This window comes from Triturus cristatus, chromosome 3_2 (assembly GCF_964204655.1).
Source record: "Triturus cristatus chromosome 3_2, aTriCri1.1, whole genome shotgun sequence".
NCBI lineage: Eukaryota > Metazoa > Chordata > Amphibia > Caudata > Salamandridae > Triturus > Triturus cristatus.
In genome coordinates, this window is record NC_140584.1 from 1,067,082,128 (window position 1) to 1,067,105,758 (window position 23,631).

General features: G+C 43.7%; 1 protein-coding gene across 1 annotated transcript in view; it reads left to right on the forward strand.

Annotated features, from left to right (window-relative positions):
- LOC146859134 (uncharacterized) overlaps nt 1-23,631 on the forward strand; it is a 2,052,335-nt gene that overhangs the window by 873,062 nt on the left and 1,155,642 nt on the right. The window contains exons 66-67 of the mRNA XM_085649806.1: nt 9,183-9,434; nt 15,814-16,056. Coding sequence (XP_085505932.1) covers nt 9,183-9,434; nt 15,814-16,056 — 495 coding nt within the window. The remainder of the gene's footprint in view (nt 1-9,182; nt 9,435-15,813; nt 16,057-23,631) is intronic.

Consider the following 23,631-nt stretch of genomic DNA (forward strand, 5'->3'; position numbering starts at 1 on the left):
TGTTTTTTATTATGAGATTATTGTGTGGTATTTTAATTATATGAATAATATTTATGTAATTTAAATTATTTATTCAACATTGTAATAAATGTATTACATTTTTTTTTAAATTTATGTATATATTATTTTTAAATATTTCTATTACTTGTTATTTAATGTAGTTGTTAAAATATTTTATTTGTTTGAAGATAATTTCTCTTTCTTTACTGTTGCACAGACTGGAGTGGGAATAGTAAATTTACCCCTCCGCAATCCAATGCTTTCTCTATTGTTTCACAGATTGGAGTGGGAGTAGTACATTTCACCCCTCCCCAGTTCAATACTTTCTCTACTATTACACTGATTGGAGTGGAAATTGTAAATTGTTACCCCTCCTGAGTCCAACCCTTTCACCAATTTTTCCACTGACTTGAGTAGGAATAGTGATTTTACCCCCAGCAATCCAACATTTTCCCTATTGTTGCACTTAGTGGAGTCAGAATAGTAATTTGTACCCCTCCGGAGTCCAACCCTTTCCTTACTGTTGCACAGACTGGAGTTGGAATAGTATATTTTATGCCCACTGAGTCCAATGTTTTTCCTACTATTGCACAGACTGGAGTGGGAATATTACATTTTACCCTTCCTGAGTCCAATGTTTTCCCTGCCGGTGCAGATATTGGAATAGTAAATGTTACTCCTATGCAATTCAACACTTTCTCTATTGTTGCACTGAGTGGAGTGTGAATAGTAATTTGTACCCCTTCTGAGTCCAACACTTTCCCTACAGTTGCATTGACTGGAGTGGTAATAGCAAATTGTTACCTTTCCTGAGTCCAACGCTTTTCCTACTGTTGCACTGACTGGAGTGGGAATAGTACGTTTTACCCCTCCTAAATCAAGCACTTTCCCTACTGTTGTGCTGACTGGAGTGGGATTAGTCTATTTATCCTTCCAGAGTCCAACATTTTCCCTACTGTTGCAGATAATTGGAGTGGGAATTGTGTATGTATTATTCCTACAATTTTATAGTTCTGTGTATATTGTCTAAATCTATATTAGTATGATTGTATGTATTTAACTTATATTATTTGTATGTAGTAATGTTTGTAATATTCAATATATTTTTTTAAATTCATTTTTATATAATGTTTACTTTTTTAATTGTAATTAAATATGTTTGCTTTTTAAATTATTTCCAGTTTATTTGTTACTGTCTTTAAATTTATATATATATATATATATAAAATATATTTTTAAATTTTACAAAACATTTGTAAATTATAATATGAATTCAAACTATTTTTTAATATAAGTGTAACATTTATAAATAGTTTGTAATTATTTAAATATTTGTAATTTTAATTATGGTTAAATAGTAATATATTTGGTGTTTATTGATTTTAAGCATATATATATATATATATATATATATATATATATATATAAACAATATTTTTGTCTTTGATATTAGTGTATAACGATATTGTAATTTCTATATTTATGTAATTTACATTATAAGTTCGGGATAACTATATTTTTGTGTTCGATGTCAGATGTTGCACTACTGGTCGGACTCAACTAGCCAGATTGGCCATGTCAGACCTTCGCACCGATAGCTTTGAGGGAGCGGTCTCTGAAGCTGGTCGTGGCCTGGCACGCACCGTGGAGTTGCCTCTTCGATCTCATTCCCATTCCCAGTCTCGGTTGAGAGGAAGGTCTGAGCATCGCTCCGGGGGCTCGTAGTCCTCTTCGTCGAAGTTGTCTGGTAAGAGGCATCACAGGAAGCATAAGAAGTCGAAGCGTGCTTCCACTTCGCCCTGTCTGCCACGCGATGAGACGGTGAAGCCTTGGCGTTCTAAGCCCCGTTCCGCTGAGCGGGCACCTGGGTTGACTCCGCATCTCCCTCCCTTTCCAGGGATGGGAGTGACCCACGCCCAAGGAGTTTTTACAATGCCATGTGCACTGTGTTAGGGTGGCCTGACCCTGCCAGCGCCCCTTCAGACCCAGGTGAAGAAGAAGCCGTGGGCCAGAAGTCGAGCCAAGGCACCATCCCCTCCTCCACCACAAAACCTTCCTAGTCCAGTCCTTCGGGATCACGAGCATCTAGTGGGTGGCAGGATACGCAATCACCTCCACCACTGGCGAGACATAACCTTGGACAGGGGGGTGTTGCAGATAGTCTGAAGGGGATACTATCTCCCTTTTGAGACTACCCCTACCTCTATGCATCCAACTCACGACCGGCTAACGGAGGATCGTCCCGGGCAACTCCACGAGAAAGTCAAGGATCTCTTGGCCAAGGGTGCTATAGAGAGGGTTCCTGGGCCATAAATAGGCTGAGGCTGCTATTCCCGCTATTTCCTGCTTCCAAAGAAGGAGGAAGGCCTCCGTCCTATCTTCGACTTCAGAGTCTTTGAAGGAATGTAGGATCCTTTTGCATGATTACTCCCACTTTTTGCCTGGTGTTACTGTGGTTTATGACTGGTCTAACTGAGATCCTGCTAATCAAGACCCCAGTCTCTGTGCTTCTTCCCTAAACTGGACATGGTGAGTACTTAGGTACACTCTAGATTGGCTACTGGTGTACCCTGATAAGTCCCTAGTATATGGTACTATATACCCAGGGCATAGGTACACCAGGGGTCTCCCTTGGGCTGCAGTATGTATTATGCCACCCATGAGAGACCACATCAATTGTGACTACAGGCCTACAATTGCAGCCTGTGTGAGATGGTGCTAGCAGCACTTACGACAGATATAGGCTTCCCTATATCTGAGGTCACTACACTTAAAACGTATAAGTCACCCCTAAGACAGGCCTTTCGATCCTGAAGGCAAGGTGTTGGGTCCTAAGTGTGAGGTTGCCCCTGCATGAGCAGGGTATCTCTACAACCTTCGGAGTCCATTCTCCTGGGTTGTAAGTGAATTAGCTATAATGACATATAGAGTAGGCATGCGTCATTACGAGATGATCATCTCTAAACTGTCTGTAACGAACCCTGTCATGTTTGGTATCAAACATGTTGGAATCATACCCCACATATGGCAGACGGGGTGGGAGGTATGATTCCATTGCCTGTAAAGCTCCTCCAGGAGGCCCTTGGTGTTCCTGGTACCAGTCTTCCAGAACCGGACAGCAAGCTAGGGCTGCTGCCAGCCAGAGACACATTTCTGCCCTTTCGCTGTTGAGCCAAGCTCGATCAGGGGAAGGCAGAACAGTAGGTATGCTGAAGCAAGGAGGTGTGACCACCTCCCAGACATGGTTTAGTGTAATGGGACAGGATGGGGCCTCTTGCCAGCGCCACTGAGATTGCTTGAAGGGCACATTTGGTTCCCTACTTGCCTACTCCAGTTCAAACCAGCTCAGGAAGCCATTGGCTCCTGCCCTGGCACAGAACTGGACAAAGGACATGGGAGTATCCTCCCCACTGTTCAGCCACTTTCCTAAGGGTACTTAAGGGCTTACCTGAGGGTGGGACCTTTGATTCATCGTGGGATTCAATTTCGATTGGACTCTGCATCATCTTCAACCATCTGGACAGTCTGACTGCATCGGACTGACGTTGTCGGACTGACCGCTTTGAACTTTGCTTTGTGTACCGTGACTGCAACCGGTAAGACTCCGACTGCTCCATGTCTTATCGTCCTGCAAGTCCGCTGCACTGTCAGTGTCTGTGTTCCATACAGGTTCCTCACAGAGCCTCTGGACATCCAAAGACACCCGAAGGAATCTCCCTTGGAGTGAAGGAGTCATTCCCCTGCATCTGCAGGCACCGTAATGCAGCTGACCGGTTTGCTAATCCTGGGCTCCTACGAACTCCAACTGGCTCAGTAACACAGGTGGCGGTTCAACAATCCCTTTGAGGCCTGCACTGTCTTCAGAGCAAGTCTGTGTCCAGTATTCCTAGTCAGCACCACTGGAACTGAGCCCCTGTGCACCGCATCGGCTGGATGTTGCTAAGGCTGGGTGACACTTGGCTCCAGAGATCTTCGGGTCCTTTCAAGGGACTTCTTTGATTGTAGTAGGCTTCCCTGTTTGCTCGGGCCTGCTCTGACTTACCTAGACGTAGTGAGTCACTTGGACGTGGCTGGTCCTGACACTGCATCTTCCTCGATTTCTATGCCTGTTGCCAAGGTGTGTTGGTGCCTCTTCCGGAAACTGATCCCCTGGCTCTTGACATCCGATATGGGACAGCTCATGAACAGCTCCTGGTCTTCCACAGCGTAGCCTGGTCCGCACAGCTTCGACTCCAAGGGCATCATCAACCATCCTGCATCTTTCGACATTGGTGGGCATTCGTCTTCCGTGCCTCCTGGTCACTCCTGAGTGGCATAGACTCCCCTCTGCTTGCAGGCACCTCTCATCTTGAATCCACCTTTGGGTTCCACTGGACTCCTTTGTCTTGTTCTCCAGCGGCATCTTTCCTGAAGTCCTCCATTGTGGTCTACGGCGGTTTCCGACGTCACTTGACACCTATGCACCCAGCTTCCCTGGTTTAGGTATCATGGTTCCTGGGGTATACATGGGTGGGGTGACTCTCCAACCTTCCATCCTCCACGGGGTATCTTCAGGGTCCACTGGGAGGGCTCCTTATCCTTTAACCCCTTCAGTGCCCATGACGAGCTGGACTCGTCATGGGCCGCGGTGGCGCTGTGCCCATGACGAGACCAGCTCGTCATAGACCCCGCCCGCTAATGCAACGGCCGGCACAGGACGGGGAAAGGGGCGGCCACTGAAGGGGTTAAAAATGCAACCGTGACTTACACATTGACTTGTGTTGATCACGCGGTTGTGTACATAAACTGCACACGGCTCCGTGGGGTTCCTGGGTACTTTTCTTGGGTGGTTCCTTGGGTCCCCAACCCTTCTACATCTTCTGGGTCCAGTCTCGACTTGAGTCGTGGTTCGCCATCACTATTTTAGTATATGGTTTGGCCTCCCCTGCAGACAATTTTGTGTATTTGTGCTACTTATGTGCTCTATGTCCTAAAGTATTGTGTGTATTGTGTTTCTATCTCCGGGTAGGAGATAGTACAATTGTGTTAGTGAGTGTCTCTAATAAAATACATATTTTTATGACCACACTGTGTGATTCTTTTTCACTTAGCCTATACCATAAGATTAGGTACTGGTAAAACAAGCAGCTTCACACTCCTGGACTAAGCCTAAAGGCTGCTCTCCACAGCTACCTTTTAGAGAGCTTTTTAAGGTTGTCTAAGACCACTAAAAACCACCATAAGGGTTGGCTGGATTAGTGCAAGGAGCTACACTTACATAAGTGGGCACCATATACTAAGCCAGCCTCTCACAGCCCTCAACTACTTTCTCAAGAAGGAAAAATTGAAGTTGTGCACTCTGGCTCATGTACTGTCTGCCCTAGCCCCAGGAGACTGGATGGTAGCGTTCGACTTGCAGGATGCCTATTTCCACATTCCCGTACTGCCGGTCCATCGTCGCTACCTGCGCTTTACAGTGGACCAGGAGCAGTTTCAGTTTGCTGTGCTCCCCTTTGGCCTCACCAGTACCCTGCGGATGTTCACCAAAGTGATGGCAGCTCACCTGAGGAGATCAGGGGTGCCAGTCTTTCGCTATCTCGACTACTGGTTGTTGAAAGTGGGCTCGTCGCAAGTAGTTGTCTCCCATCTTCAGACTATGGCAAGCCTCTTGCATTTGCTGGGGTTCACTATCAATGTGCCAAAGTCACACCTGACTCCCTCTCAGACCCTCCCCTTCATCGGAGCAGTTCTGGACATGGTGCTGTTTCGGGTTTATCCTCCTGAACGGCGAGTCCAAGATATTCGGGCTATGAAACTGATGTTTCAGCCTCTATACTGGATTTTGTTGAGAATGACTCTGAGGCTGTTGGGCCTCATGGCCTCTTGCATCCTTTTTGTGGACCATGTCAGAGGCCAAATGCGGGCACTGCAATGGGACCTGAAGTTCCAATGGGCGCAGCAACTGGGAAATCTCACCGACCTGGTACAGACCTCGGAGGGCACTGCGTATGGCCTGCAGCGGTGGATATCAAACTGCGATTGGGTCAGAGGCAGACCCCTCTTCTTTCCCCATCCAGACCTCACAGTATTGACGGATGCGTACCTTCTGGGATGGGACAGCAATCTGGGAGAGGTGGAGATCAGAGGACTCTGGTCTCCAGTGGAGGCCCGGCTACATATAAACCTGTTGGAGCTTCGGGCGATTTAGCTGGCACTAAAAGCATTCTTGCCATCCATCAAGGGGAGGCTGGTTCAGGTGTTCACACTCAACATCACCACCATGTGGTACTGCAATAAGAAAGGCGGGGTGGGGTCGTGGACCCTGTGTCAAGAGGCTTTGTGTCTATGGACTTTGCTGGCACAACAGGGCCTTTCCCTGGTGGTTCAGCATCTGGCCGGTTCTCTGAACGCCAGAGAGGACAAACTAAGCCAAACGTGCCTAGCGGATCACGAGTGGCATCTCTGTCCGGAGGTGGTGCAAGGACTCTTTCAGCTGTGGGGAGAGCCTTGGTTAGATCTGTTGGCCTCCGTAGAGAATGCACAATGTCAGCAGTTTTGTGCGCTGGAGTTTCCAAGGTTGCTCTCGCTCAGCGTTGCTTTTCATCACGAGTTGAGCTCCGGCCTCCTGTACGCCTTTCCACTCCAACCACTCCTACCCAGAGTGCTCAAGAAGATGAGGAGCAACCGGGCACAATCATCCTTGTGGCTCTGGACTGGGCATGGAGAGTCTGGCATCCCAAGCTTTTGGCAATGAGCATCGATCCTCCGATCAGGCTAATCCTTCACAAAGTTCTCCTGCTGCAGCAGCAGGGGAGGGTTCTCCACCTGAACCTGTAACCTCTCTGCATCCTTGCATAGAGATTGAGCAGCGACAGCTTTCGACCTTCCTCCCAAAAGCTGTGAGGTTATTCTGGCAGCCAGGCATCCCTCCACGAGGTCAATACGTGCCTGCCGATGGTTCAGATTTTGTAAATATTGTACAGAATGGTCTTTTAACCCTCTATCTGCATCTTTTACTCATATCCTCCTGCTCATACTTTCCTTAGACTAGCAGGGCTCTGCTCTGGGCACCTTGAAGGGCTATCTTTTGGGCCTTTCCTCTTTTCTTCGGCTGCGTGATCAGCCTTCTCTTTTCAAATCCCCTCTAGTGCAGAGATTCTTGAAGGGGTTAACCCACTTGTTTCTCACTTCACCCTTTATTATGCTATTGTGGAACCTTAATTTGGTTCTCACATTTCTGGGTTGTGTGCTATTTGAGCCGCTGCACAACTGCCCTCTACGGCTGCTCATCATCAAAACATCCTTCTTAGTGGCAATAACCTCTGCCAGGAGGGCGAGGGAACTGCAGGCACTGCCATCACAGCCTCCTTTCCAGATTAAGTGATGCTCCCACAAGGGCATATTTTCTACCTAAGGTGGTAACACACTTTCCTATGGGGCGGTCGGTTACTCTACCCACTTTCTATGCACCTCTACACCCTTCCAAGATAGAGGAGCGTCTCCATCGTCTGGACCCAAAAATAATGTTACTGTTCTACCTCGCTCGAACCAAAGAGTTCCAGGTGGATGACCAACTCGTTATAGGGTATGTGGGAGCGAAGAAAGGGTGTGTTCTCCAAAAGAGGACTATATCCCTCTGAGTTATCCTCTGTATCAAAATCTTTGACACCTTAGGGAAGAAGGATCCTCCTGAAGAGCTTAGAGCCCATTCCACCAGGGCAAAAGCAGCCACCAGGGCTCTCCAGCATGGTGTTCCCGTTTTGGATATCTGCCAAGTAGCCAAGTGACCATCTCTGCACACCTTTGCCAGACACTACTGCCTGGATTCCCAAGTTTGCAGAGAAGGCCTGTTTGGTCGCTCTGTCTTGCAGAATTTCCTGGTCTAAACCTTTCTGCAGACTCTCCTCCGGGGATGGCATTGGTTGGGTATCTGTTCAAAGATAAGGAATCTGCAGACAGATGTCTCTGTCATATGGACAAGTTATTTACCTTCGGTAACGCCTTATGTGTTAGAGACATGATCTAGCCTCAGATTCCTTGCCGACTCACCCTGCCTTCCCGCACTGTGAACTGGTTCTAGTGTCACAGGCTTTTCATTTAAGGGCCCTAGTTGCCTTTTTTACCACACCATGGTCAGTCTCTTTATGGATCCGAGCTTCTGGCGTGGAAAGTCGTGAAAAGTACTGACTTCAGAGCGCAGGAGTGGCGGTTATATTGACGACACAGAATTCACCACGATGACGGACCCGATGCCTAGAATGTCACCTGGAGTCGATCGATGCCACTTACCGACGCGCAGGTGTACTGCAATCAGAAATCTCCCGGATCCAGCCTGACGCCTGGAAGTTCAAATATAAGGAATCTGCGGCTAGATCATGTCTCTACCAGATAAGGCGTTACCAATGGTAAGTAACTTGTCTTTCTAGGCAAATGAGTCATGGTCCATATTTCTCCAAATTAGAAACCCAGGTGGGATCATCAGTGTGTGTGGGCAAATGCTTGTGGTAAATACTGATCGTATTAGGGGACAACCAGGAGCCCTGCAACTCCCAGTTATTTATAGTCTGTGATGCCCAAACATCTTATTGTTTTACCAGTGAAATCAAATTGTTTAGAAAGGGTCTGAATCAGCCCAAAGCATCATTTGCTGCTCCTGCTACTTCATGTGCCCTGTTCAAGAAATTCTCTATCAAGGGGTCTTAATTAATATTCATAGACATTAGAATATCTACACACATGGGATCTCGGAGATAGTCTAATTTATATGAATACAATCACAATACAATTGGTAGAGAGCGGTTGTTAAAGGTAAATAAGTATTTGTTCTTGTGGTCCACCATATCAAAAATGGCAGTCGTAGTGCAGAATCACCATTAGTGAAGCTGTATTTCTGTCCATTGCTGTTATCCTCTTACGTCAACGACTCAGTCTCCATGCCTCTTCTGGATCTGAATGGTGAGTGCCTCTCAATCCAGAGTTTGTGGAATTCCAGATGTCTGTATTCTTCTTGAAATTGCTTTTACTATAGTAGAAGGCAGCGGTCGTGCAAAAAGTTCACTTTAATTAACTCCATGAAATTTCCAACATGTGCTAAGGAATTGCTGTAAATAAAACGTCTTCACAGGGATGGTGTTCTTTAATTAGATACATGTTTTCTTCCATAATGAAATCAAACCTTCCCCATCTCAATTTCTCCCTAACAGTTGCATCTGATCCTCAGCCCGAGCCAGCCATTGTTTAGTAATATCATTGAAGATGAAGGTGGACTCATCACAACATCATCAAAGCAACAGGACTTCAATTTTGTTAAAAGAAATGAGAAGGCAGGCAACCAGCTTCATGCTCTTGATGGGTACCAGCTGACGTTTGACATGCCCGGTGTGCAGAAGCTGCTGACGGAAGCAATGCGGGAGTACAACAAAGCAAATCCCAGGATGAGCGTTACTTTTTATAAGGTTAGTAATATGTGTTTCATGCAATTCACAATATGGGGCCAATATTCTTGGGAACATATAATAAGGCTCATGCTAATAGTTTCCCCTTTAATAGTTAATTTGAGAAGCATGACAGCCATAAGTCTTCATATGAAGGCAATATCACTTCCATGTGCAAACATATCAACAATACCTCTTCTGCTCCTGACAGGCATTCCCCTAAAAAAGATGATCCTCACACCTAAGATGTGTAGGCTCCCTTGAAATATTGTGTTTCTGCAAAACCTAAATACACAGAGCTGATTCATCTTCATCAGTCTTCAGCTGTTCATAGTTTTCATTCGTGCACAGAAGCAAGCATTGGTAAATAATATATGGGCTCATAAAGCACACCTTGCCATAGCTGTCCCTGGTACTCAAGGAAATTACTTTGTGTGGCTGTGTGGATGTGCTGTTTGTGAAGGAGCAGAATGCTGTCACTCACAGGTAGTTATCTAATGACTGAAGTGGGTTGATCCATTGTTCAATGCTATATGCTGTAGTGGGTAGAAGAAAAGTGTGAATGACGCGATAACGGACTAATGGATGACGAGCCTCTATAAGTAAGTATAATATTAATATAATTTGATATATATACATTTAATATAATGTTAGTCAAATAAAAAGGTTGTGGCTAACTCCAGACCTACAAATGTTACACTAACTAACGTAAATGAAAAATATTGTAAAAATAAAACCCTTCATCACTCTTTGTTTTCAATTTTTGCTTTTAACACTAAAAGTATGCAATTATGCACCAAAATCTCTAAAATGTGGATTTTGCTGCCAAAGGATGTTGAGTTTAGGATGCATGTGGTACAAAGGGAATAGGATGAGAGGCAAAATATTACAAGATGAGAGCTGTCAGTTGCAAATATGCACAAACAATTACATAGTTCCAGGTAACTGTTAGGAAGAGGTAATTAAACTAGGGGGCAGACCCCCCTGTGGGGGCCCTTAAATGACCCGGGGGGAGGGGGGGTTAGGAGGCTCTAGGTCTGGCCAAAAGAAGCATCATGCTGATAAGACTCCTTGTTTTTAAGTGAAAAAAAATAAGTGGCAGCAAGACACTCTGTAATGGGCCTTCACTAACGTCTTTTGGAATGTATTTCGTGACTGAGAGTAGGTGTCAGATGGAAAGGGACAGCCAATGTTCCTCAAGCCTCCCTCCTTCCGTTTCTGATAATCGCACTTTGGATACGTTTACACTTCAGTAAGATCTAGCTGACCAGGATAGTTTGTTTGGCATTCATGTATTTGTTTGCATTTAAAAAAAAAAAAGGTGTAGCAGAACTTAACTACAATGTTTAATTATGTTTATATTTAGACATATTTAAACACTGCCAATTTAATAGAATTATGGTGAAAAATGCTGGGGGAGCCCCCATGATTCATTTATTTTTTCTCCATGGGGGCACTGCATAAAAAGTTTGAAGACCACTGCTCTGTGGGAATGAGGGAAAATAATCACAATAAGAAAAACATACAGTGACAAGGAAAGCCACCACCACGCTTCTCAGTTCTCCAAAACACATCACAGCATTTTGGATTTTGAAGTAAAAATATGAATACACCATCACTTGATTCTCCCCTGCATATCTGCTACGGCTGTGCAAAACATTTCACCTGTGCAGCAAATTTGAAAGAAATATTTTATAGGTGTAGAATTTGTAATGTGTTGGCATCATTGTTCAGTGACTTTCCTATGCACCTGTAATGGTTTCACCAGTACAGTGGACTGCCCAATCCGTCTCTAGCGCTAGAAATAGAAAGCTGGTAGGCAGGTTGTATTAGGAAAATTGTATTTGCTACATAAAATCTTACAAGTGCTGGCTTTTCTCTGTGGTATGACATTTTATTTTTAAGATTTTGTTAATACATTTTGAAATTATAATGTTTTGTTTTAAGCCGAGAAAGCGTCAGAAACTCCAGGACAGGTTCTGCATTCCTTAGTAATTTTACTACCCTTATGTGTGGCGCTGAAGTCCTTGTCTACATGGGTGGCACGCTACACTGTGTAGTGTGTGTGGTTGGAAGGACGTTGTCTTTGTTTTGATCCTAAGTGGGAAGGGTTTCTATCTGGTGCATGATGACCACCGTGTGATGAATGAAGAAGTGTGAGGGATAGGAGCGCAGTTAACGGTTTTCAGTAACCTGGCAGCTTTGCGCAGCTCCATAAGTCCCTTTATGAACTATGCTCATAGTTCACTTAACTGATTACTTTACTGGGTTGACCATGCTGAGATATTTTGTTTACAATTCATGTTCCTAAGCAAGCATATATTAACCCCTTGGCTGCGGCGGGAATTCCGCCGCAGCGCTGGGGGGGGTTGGGGGGCAGCGCGGTGGCGCTGTGCTCATGACGGAGCCACTCCGTCATGAGCCACGGTTGAGCTGTGCTCATGATGGAGTGGTTCCGTCATGACTCCGCCCACGGCGCTAATCACCCGCACAGGCGGGGAATTAGCGCCGCGTGGGAGGAGCGGCCGCCAACGGCCGCGGCATGACGGAACCACTCCGTCATGAGCACACGGCAACCGTGGCTCATGACGGAATGGCTCCGTCATGAGCAGGGGAGGGGTTAAAGGGAAAAACAGTAGAGAGATCTGCTGGGATGGGCTTTGTTGATGTCATTTTATGGTCATTGTGAGATGTCTAGAAGCAGTCATAGTATGTAGATTGTAGGGACCTGCAGTGGTAAACTAAACTAAAACCCTCTATTAGCTAGGGGTATGTGCCTCACATCTTTAGTTATTCAATGTCTGTTCAGTTGGTGATGGGTGTTTTATTTGCTTTAGACTGGTACAGTAATGCCCCTTAGCAGTTTGTCTTATATGAATGTCAAGCAGTAAAAGTAATGTAAATTCAGCTTATGAGTATTCAGATTTCCAAGAAATAACAGCTTCATTTTTTTCTCGTACCAGCTCTTTCTGGATGGGCTCATTACCTGCAATTACTTAAGATTTCCTCTTCTAGACACATATCTCTCAAACATTTGTCATGGTAGACAGGAATGCTTAGATGCTCACTGGTAGACATGAATGCCTAGATGCTCACTGGTAGACATGAATGCCTAGATGCTCACTGGTAGACAAGATGCCAAGATGCTCACTGGTAGACAGAAATGCCAAGATGCTCACTGGTAGACAGGAGTGCCAAGATGCTCACTGGTAGACAAGAATGCCAAGATGCTTACTCGTAGACAGGAATGCCTAGATGCTCACTGGTGGACAAGAATATCAAGATGCTTACTGGTAGACCGGAATGCCTAGATGCTCACTGGTATACAAGAATATCAAGATGCTTACTGGTAGACAGTAATGCCTTGATGCTCACCGGTAGACATGAATGCCTAGATGCTTACTGGTAGATAGGAATGACAAGATGCTCACTGGTAGACAGGAATGCCAAGATGCTCACTGGCAGACAAGAATGACAAGATGCTTACTCGTAGACATGAATGCCTAAATGCTCACTGGTAGACAAGAATATCTAGATGCTTACAGGTAGACATGAATGCCTAGATGCTCACTGGTGGACAAGAATATCAAGATGCTTACTGGTAGACCGGAATGCCTAGATGCTCACTGGTATACAAGAATATCAAGATGCTTACTGGTAGACAGGAATGCCTTGATGCTCACCGGTAGACATGAATGCCTAGATGCTTACTGGTAGACAGGAATGACAAGATGCTCACTGGTAGACAGGAATGCCAAGATGCTCACTGGCAGACAAGAATGACAAGATGCTTACTCGTAGACATGAATGCCTAAATGCTCACTGGTAGACAAGAATATCAAGATGCCTACAGGTAGACATGAATGTCTAGATGCTCACTGGTACACAGGAATGCCAAGATGCTCACTGGTAGACAAGAATGCCAAGATGCTCACTGGTAGACAGGAATGCCAAAATGTTCACTGGTAGATAGGAATGCCAAGATGCTCACTGGTAGACCGAAATGCATAGATGGTCACTGGTAAACAAGAATGTCAAGATGCTTACTGGTAGATAAGAATGCCAAGATGCTCACTGGTAGACAAGAATGCCAAGATGCTTACAGGTAGACATGAATGCCTAGATGCTCACTGGTAGACAGAAGTTCCTAGATGCTCACTGGTAGACAAGAATGCCAAGATGCTGAATGGTAGACAGGAATGCCAAGATGCTCACTGGTAGACAGAAATTCTCAGATGCTCACTGGTAGACAAGAATGCCAAGATGCATACAGGTAGACATGAATGCCTAGATGCTCACTGGTAGACAGGAATGCCAAGATGCTCACTGGTAGACAGAAGTTCCTAGATGCTCACTGGTAGACAAGAATGCCAAGATGCTTACTGGTAGACAGGAATACTTAGATGCTCACTGGTAGACAAGATGCCAAGATGCTCACTGGTAGACTGGAATGCCAAGATGCTCACTGGTAGACAGGAATGCCAAGATGCTCACTGCTAGTACCTGCTCTGCAGCTCACATTTTTTAATTTCCCAAGGGCAAACTCTGCTTTCCTTCTTTGCAAAGTCAGAAATGAACTAATGTTAACGTGTATTACCACCACTTAGAGAGGAAAAACTGCAATATGAAGCTCATCAGAAAAAGAAAATTATTATTATTATTATTACTATTACAAGGCATCGCTTTGCATTCACACTGGAATGCAGGAGAAGTAGAATTTGCACATTTGGCTTCAGCAGTTGCATCCGATCCTTTTTGACGTGAAACACTAATTTTGGAGAGATAACTGTTTTTAATGCACACTTAAATCAGTGATGCTCCATTCTATCTAAGAAATTTATGTCACATTCACACCTTATTTACAAGATGTGCAAGGCGTCGAGAAGCCATATCATCTACTCCTGCACAGTCTATTTCGCAGTAGTAAAGAATCTTTCACTTTCATTGACGCCTTGGTCTTTCCTTGTTTCTCTTCATGCGGTAGCATAGAAGAGCATCCATTTTCCAAGAGATTCACTGTCACTGTTATTCTAAGTGAGCCAAAGCAGGGAGCCTCGCGGGTGAGTAGCAGCGCTTTATAAATCCTGTTGACATAAAGAACCATGATGAAGATCTGCTGGCAGTCGCGGCCAGTGCAGGTAAGCGCGGTGGGGCAGTGGAGCAGGGGAGGAGGGGAGAGTCGACAGACGACAGAATAGGTTTGATTTATTTATTTAATTTGACCTAATCTGTCGTCTGTCGATGTCTCAGCACCTCCTACCCCACCCACCCCCGCCCCACTGCGCTTACCTGCACTGGCCGCGACTGTCTGCTGGACAGCCACATTAGCAACTCATCATCATCATGCCTGCTCATAATATTAGTCTGGATATCAGGCCCAGTACAGATGATAAATTTAACCTCTTGACAACTTGACACCATACTTACTCGTGCATACCTCTTAGTCAACATGTACATGCCTAAAAGATAGGTCATCAAGGAGCTGGATGTAAAATCAGCTCATTCCATTTGCTCAGTAGATCCCTGACACTACTGAAGCTCACATTTCATCTCAAACACAACTGACTGAGTGTGAAGGTGTCACTGTTTTTTGTTTGAACTGAGTGTAATTCATGGTGGGGAGGTGCAGTTGGATGGGACCCTACCCTAGATGTCATTCTTTTAGAAGGTTCATGATGTTCCATGTGATTCAATGATTCTCAGAAGTTATTATTTTGTGACTTTAAGGCTTACATATAGAATTATAGATTGGTAACAGTGAATTACGTGGATGTATTTCACTGAGGGCTTCTGGGTGGCATTAAATAGACAAGGAAAGCGAAGCTCACGCTGTCTATGATGTCAGTCAGAACCCCAAGGTGAAAAAAAAACCTGCAATTCACTTTTTACACATCTATAATGTTATGTTATGTATGGCCCAAAATCATCTTCCTCTGCTTTCAGGTACTCCACAGGGGAAGAGGAGTAATGAGGGACAGAGGTGTAATAAGAGATCCATATGTAACATGACCTCTAGTCCATGTCCAAAATATTAATTAAAAAAATGCCTGTCCTCCTGCCACTCCTCCCCATCACTCTCAGGGTCCTCTCCCCCAGAAGCTGTGGTCCTTGTTTTCCAGCATTGCCCTCAGAGAGCCCCGCCAGAGCAGCGTGGAACTCCGTTATGACGTAGCAACTGTGGGTAACAGCTTTTGTGAACAACTGTTGCCACATCATACAGCGAGTAACTGGATTTAAGTTCAGTTATTCTCTCTGGTGGCTCTCTATCATAGCCATACATAACAGAACACCGGTGTCTAACACGCACTACCTTTCCTTACCGTCGAATACAGGGATGTTATTTTCTTTTTGTCTTTTGCCTATCGTTGATGTCTCATCCACAGAATATTTTCTTTCCTAGAGTACACTGGAACACTTGTGTCGTTTGACCCGTAACCTGTGGAGTCCTCATGAAAGTGCCCATACCATGCTTTGTGGAGAAGGATGCCCAAAATCCAGTGCCCTATTGGTTAGACTGGCAGCCCATCTTTGTGGCTTCACTGTGGTCCAGGTTGGTTCCCCTCCCACAGATGAAAGCGCTGAATGGAAAGCGCAGCACTTCAAAGCGCAGTTGGTCGACAGCTACATAAATGCTGGGTTAAAGGTACTGTATTCTGAAAAAAATCACCTTTTTTCAATTGTATAACTGACAAAGAAAGAGGAGGTCCATGTCAATAATTTTGAGTATTCTAGTTTTATTAATGTTCAATTGTAAAGGGTATTGTTTAAAGTGCTACATCAACAATGTACATCTTTTGTGTTAGTTAATGTCTCTGTCTCGATTGACAATCTATAAGTGGAAGATGTTTTAGGACCTCCGAGGAAGACATAGATGTATCAATCTCATTACGACTTACAGAAATGCTCCGGGTGAGACTTTTTTCCAAGGTTCCGGTGAAACTCAACTTCCTACAGGGGCTGGAAAGGGTTTATCTGCCATTTCGCTGGGAGTTCCATGTGGTTTTCTTGTGGTCCATACAATCACATTTTGACTTGATGCCTAAATGTGACATGAATTTTTCCTTGAGAGGCTGCCTTCCTGGTCGTGATAGTATCGGCCAGGAGGTTCAGTGAAGCTCAGGCCCTGTTTGTGAATGATTCTTTAATGCCATTTCTTCATGAATGTGTAGTTCTCTGGACCAGTCCAGCTTTTTGCTGAAGGTAGCCCCGGACTTCCATTTTTAACCAGACCATTTCTTTCCCAGCTTTTTTCTCAAACCCTGATACATTGGCTGAACATGCCATTCACACATTGGTAATTAGAGGGACTTTGAAGTAATACAGCGAGAGCATGACATCTTTCCACGTTACCAGCCAATGGTGGTGTCCTATTCGGATGTTTGTCATTACATCGCATACTAATACCACGCATGCCATTACAACGCTGGTATTACTACGCGATGTCAATGACAACGACATGCCATTACAGCACAAATTTTTACCACAACTATGCCTTTACCACACATGCCATTACAACGCAAAGGCATGCGTGGTAAAGCTATACTCGTGGTGAAAGTGTGCAAGGTAAGTGACTACCCTACCCCTACACAACCCTTCCCCCCAGTCCTCTCCCTACAATAACACTACACTACCCTGCACAACCCCACGACACTACACTAAAACACTAGACTACACACTACAACACTGTCTTAAACCCTAATGCACCACAATACTCAAACACTACAACACTACTCTAAAACACTACACAAACTCAACAGAAGTACCCTAAACCCTAAAACACTACACTACACAAACACTACTACACTACCCTAAACCCTAAAACACTACACTACCCTAAACCACTACACTACACATACACTACTACACTACCCTAAACCCTAAAACACTACACTACCCTAAACTCAAAAACACTACACTACACAAACACTACCATACTACCCTAAACCCTAAAACACTACACTACTCCAACACTACTACACTACCCTAAACCGCTACACTACACTAACCCCTAAAACACTACACTACACGAACACTACAACAGTAGCCTAAACCCTAAAACACTACACAAACTCTACTACACTACCCTAAACCCTAAATCACTACACTACACACACACTACTACACTTCCCTAAACCATAAAACACTACACTACCCTAACCCCTAAAATACTACATTATTCAAACACTACAACACTACCCTAAAACACTACACTACTCCAACACTACTACACTACCCTAAACCCTAATACACTACACTAAACAAACTCTACAAAACGACACTACACTACAAAAAAACACACTAAAACGTTATAAAATAAAAACACACAACACAAACATTACAACACTACTTTTACACTACCCTAAACCTACAAAAGTAACCCCCACCCCAAGCACAAACCCCCTTACCTCTCTCCTCTCCAGCGTCGCCGTCTCTGCTCCCGGTTCCTGCTTTCTCCTTACTGCTTCGAGGGGCGGTGCACGTCGTTGTGAGGAAACAGCCTCAGTTTCCTCACAACGACTTGGATACCCGCCGCCGCCGCCATTACACATTACATCACATGCGTTGTAAAAGCGCATGCGATGTAATGGTATGCGTGGTTTTTACCACGCGTTGTAACATCGCATGCGTTGTAACGCATGCAATGTAATGGCAACACATGGTAAAAAACGCGTTGTAATGGCTGTTCCTCGTCCTATTCTCAAGATAATGCATGTAACCCAGTAAGTGAACAATTTCTGGGTTAATAGTATTGCTTACCGTTCATCCCCAAGAGCACATGACCAGAGGTTGAGAGGCAATAGTTGCACTATTGCGAAATGTTTCAATGTTCAAAGTGTATGAAGTTATGCTTGGAAGTCGATACACACTTTCTACTCGACTATGATCCTGATTCACAGAAATGTTTCTCTCAGTGCTTTGGGGAATGGGGGCCATTGTTTTCCCTGCCTCACATGACAGACATAGACAGGGAAATTCAGTGACTGCCTGCCTGCCCGAAATAGGACAGTTCACCCTTCAATGTGACCCAGCTGCTGGGTATGGCACGTGATGCCATATCATGACTTTCCAGCGGCAGAGTGGCTAAGGTTACTTGTACTGTAAATTTCTGTATGGCCCTGCTCTCACCAAACTCCAATAGTTGGCCTTAGTCATTGTTCCTGCCATTTTGACTGATTGATTGAATTATTGATTTCAATAGACTTCCATGTTAACCATTTCTCCCATTTACTACTGTTTAAGCACATTTCACCAGTTGTCTTTGAGCTAATTCTAAGGACTTTATGTGGACCATAATTTCTTTATGGTTTTAACCATATTGCTTATTTGCATTTCTTATCATAGCACAACCAAGCATGTCACTGAGAGTAAATCTTGAGTCATAACCATTCAAAAACAAGCACTGGCAATGCCAATAGTCCGGCTTATAAATGAAAGTGCCTTTTCAGTTATAGGTGTGTCTAGCTACTCTATAAGTCATCATAAATACACTCTGTCTCTTATCCCCGAATGAATACATACAATCAGTCATCACCCACTACCTCATTCTTGCATTAACCCACTCACTCATCCACAGTAAAACAGACACACAAACTCACAATGCACTTGGAAGGTAACTTTAAAGAATAAAAGTTGAAAAAGCAAAACAAGCTGTCACCTAAACTCGGCATGCAAAGACAACAATGGTTCTGTCGGGGATAAAACTATTCCTTTGAATACAACAGATCAATCAAAGAATAATTGTTTTATATACAATAGAAGAAATCATGCCTTCAATCTCAAACAAAAGCAGTGATTTAAAAGAAACACAGGCATTATGGAGCACACGACAAAGACACTGAGTTATACGTATTTTTGATATTTATATAAATTACGGCATTTATATATATTTGCAAGCCGTCAACAAGGCTGTCAAAACAGGTTATGATAAACCGTGATATGTGTTATCGTGACATGTTGGTGCTCAGTGATAAAAGTGCAGTGCATGATATATACAAGGTGAATGAATGTACAATATTTACAAGGGAAAGAAAATGAGGGTGGTCAGAGCTTTAGGACAAAACAATGACTCTGGCAGATATGGAAGTTGCTTATTGTTTTAGAACCAGAGACTTGAAAGGTCTGAACCTAAACTTGGTAGGCATATGTTTGCAGAAATAAATACAATATTAAACTGTGCACCATACCTTTCCGAGATAGCCACTCAGCAAATATCAACATCTTCGAATGCTAAAGTGTATCATCTATCACTATTGTAGTGATCCAAAGTGGCTCCAATGCTCCTAAACGTGATGGCTTTTTGCAACAAAAAAACAGTGATACACAATGAACATTATCATTCCGAGAAGACCGCCCAGTTTAGAAATAGTGATCTCCGAGGATGCACAAAACGACATAAGACACAATCGGCAAATAGGAGTCTTATTTGAACTGTATGGGGAGTTGTAGGACGCTCTTAAAAACTAGGACAAAAATGTTTTGAATGGGGATCTATAAAAGGAAAAAAATGGACACGTAAAAGATCGGCCACCAGCCCAGACACTGAAGTACACTAATTTTCAGGCAGACATGCATTTGTGTTCAGGAAAGATTTGGGGCCATATGTAGGTAACATACTATTTACCGATTCATAAATACCGAATTTTACCGATTCGGTATTTATGAATCGGTAAATAGTATGTAGGTAAACAATCGGTAATTATTACCGATTCGGTAAATATCGGTATTTATGAATAGGTATTTACCGAATCGGTAATAATGCATCCCTTCCCATTCAGTCCTATGTAGGCCCATAGGAATGAATGGGAAGCCATAATCATGGGTGGCAGGGTGTCACATTGACACCCTGTTGCACCCCTGATTCGTGCATGTGTGCACATGTGGCGCACATACATGCCCTAAGGGCATGTATGTCTGCCACATGGCACTTTTAAAGCAGCCAAATTTAGCTTTTTGAAAGGTATTCGTTATTTAACATCAACCTGTAGTTGGTGTTAAATACCGAATCCTTACTACTGAAATTCACTCACTTGAGTGCTCCCTACATATGATTTAAGGATTCGGTAATTTACCGAATCTGTATTTTACCGATTCGGTATTTTACCGATCCCTTACCGATTCGGTAAATTACTGAATCCTTAAATCATGCCTCCTAGATCTTAAATGCCTAAATACCGGTCGGTAACGGGATATTTACCGAATTTCGGCCGTTACCGACCGGTATTTAGCTACCTACATGAGGCCCTTGGTTACTTACATGGCTATAAAGCCAGTGTCAGAAATGAACCAATTTCCACATGCAGTATGCTGTCATGAGGAAAAGCAGACTCTGAATGACACGAAAACAGACAGATGGCTGACTCCAAGACCCTGTATGGGTGTATATCTACGTGGAGTTTTTATGTTTTTATTACAATAGCCTGACAGGTAATTACTCCTGCCAGGCTCTTCTAAGGAGGTCTAGCACAGATAATCACAGTGCAAATGTTCTACCTCCTGGCTTTTTCAAAGAAAGCAACCAACACCAAAATCATTGAGATTCAATTTAACTAAAATTCCTGTGGACAGGTGTGAACATAATGTAAAACCAACCCACCCATGCCTGTTGACTTTAACATATGATTTTCACAGTAAATAAGTCAGGCCTATTGCCTTTTTTGTAATTTTCCATAATAAACAGATTAGATCTTTGCCATCCGACATACTTGTGAACCAATCAAGCCCACACCCTTTACTATTCACTCATCACCTTAGCCAACTTAGGCCTACTTTATTGAGCATAAACTTTCCTACAAGGTAAGCATCAATTATAGCGCCATAAAGTTAGGAATATGTACAAAACTAGAGTTGGTAAAACAATATGCAACCCCTCTGAAGAGAACCTAACGATGATTGTTATAGAGTAAACCTTCTACCCCCAGGTTTTGTTAACATCTAACTCCTTGTTGATTGTAGTACTATATTAGAATTCATGTCTCATTATACCAGCCTATTGGCTTTAACAGATGGTTTTCATAGCAAATAAGTTGGGTCTCCTGCTTTTGTTGTAACTTTTCATGATAAACTGATAAGTTCTATAGTCTTCATCAAGGATTACCAACTCAGCCCTTCCTTTTTGAGCATTAGCTTTCTCCCAAGGCAAAAAGTGCAATTAAATGACTTACAGAAAGCACACAACTTTTGGCTAATTAAAGACAGCATCTAAGCGAACCAACATCTGGGTGTATCCAAAGCCCTTCAGTAGAGCATCTTAATATCTTTTCTCTGTCGATCACATCAGGCTAGGCGACAGCTGCGATGTCAATGCACTTACAAAGAGTGCACCAAAGATACTCTAGGAGTCTATGGTGTCAGTTTGGCTGGCATCCCATGTCAGGGTGTTGAGTAATCTTGCTATATCCTGTGTGAAGTTTGGGTGGCCTCCCATGTCAGGGTGTTGAGTAATCTTGCTATATCCTGTGTGAAGTTTGGCTGGCCTCCCATGTCAGGGTGTTGAGTAATCTTGCTATATCCTGTGTGAAGTTTGGCTGGCCTCCCATGTCAGGGTGTTGAGTAATCTTGCTATATCCTGTGTGAAGTTTTTAGCTAGTGCTAGTCTCATCCCTAATCCTGTGAAGTGTATAACACTAGGCAAGAGTGCTATCACTTACTACCTACTCCACTTAAAATCAAAATAGTATGGGCAACGGAAACGGTCAGTTTTAGGATCTGAAATTAACAAACGAAAACATGGATTAGTGGTTTTACAGTCACTGAAACGTTTTGTGGTTTGCTCATGAACTGTTTAGGACTAAATATATTAAATGAAAGCATGCGAAAAGAATTTCCTAGCACATTTTTGTTGTAAATTATTGGTTGCTCTAAGCATAGATGTATTATTTGCTGAAGTACACATGCACGGTATTGTCAAAGACCTATAATTGAACATTGCCTTTGTATGAAACCCTGTTAGTCAGATCATTGTTGTCTAATTGTTTTAATTTGATTGTAATAGCTTCGTGCAGTTTTGTATGAAGAATAGTGTATGGAAACTGCCTCAATAAACTGTTTTGATGAACTATCTGAAATAACTTCCCCCAGAGGCATGACATATGTTGCATTCATTTCTCTATATCTTATCCATAAATCAAATATGATGTACCTTCTGGGTGGGAAAATGAAAGAGGTGTTCGTTTTCCGAACCTTAACGTTATTTCACGGCTGTAGAGTTAAACAAAGTGTTAGAAAAACCACACTCCCACTCTGAAAGGGTGGTGGTGGTCTTCCGGACACACTGTGGTAGCTTGGCTCGAGTGGTCAGGAATCAGGCTCCGTGCTAAGCATACGACATACCCAAACAATAACCATGCGTGCATCCGTTCCAAAAACGACTCTACACCGTAAAAATTATGAAAATATCTTTCTTTATCTTCTTTTTCTCTTAGTTGCTGATTGGATAAATAAATAACAATCACAATATACAAACTTTTTAGAAAGTGCAGGTCAAATAAATACTGGCTTAATGATTCAATAAATAGGGGTGATCATAAATACTGAAGGCATAAATAAAAGTGAAATACATACAGGCAATTAAATATTCTGAGGCAATAAATACTGTAAACCAATAAATATTGTGCACCAATAAATACTGTGGACCAATAAATAAAGTGAAGCAATAAATAGGTTAAATACAATAAATACAGTGCCCCTAATAGATACTTAAAAGCTGACAGTGACACTCATGGAATCAGATCACTTTTGAATTCCTAAGGGCTGATTTGGCCCAGGCACAGCTTGTGGGGATGTGGAAGGCTTGAGGGTGTCTACTCCCTGGCTTGGACAAGGCTGAGGCCTAAACTGAGGTAGATCAAGGGGGGAATACCAGCGACCTGGCTCTCTCACTCCACACAACCTCTCTAGATTAGTCCCAGCTCACCCCTGGCACAGTCAGGTTGGTTCCAGCACCTCCCTAGCCCCTTAGAGCAGTCTCTCAGGTCTCCACAGGGCCTTAGGCGCCCTCTACTCCACTTACTGCCCTTTTTCTGATGCTCCGACGCCGCTGGAGTCGTGTCGACGCCGTGAGGTGGTTCCGATTCGATGTCGGCGGCCTCGGCCCAATGTCAGTTCTTGACGACGCCGGTAGGCGGTTCCGGTTTCGATGTCGGCGGCCTCGGTTCGATCTCGACCTCCGATTCGATGGCGTCGGGCAGTCTTTACTCGATGTCGACTTCGGGCGGCTCCG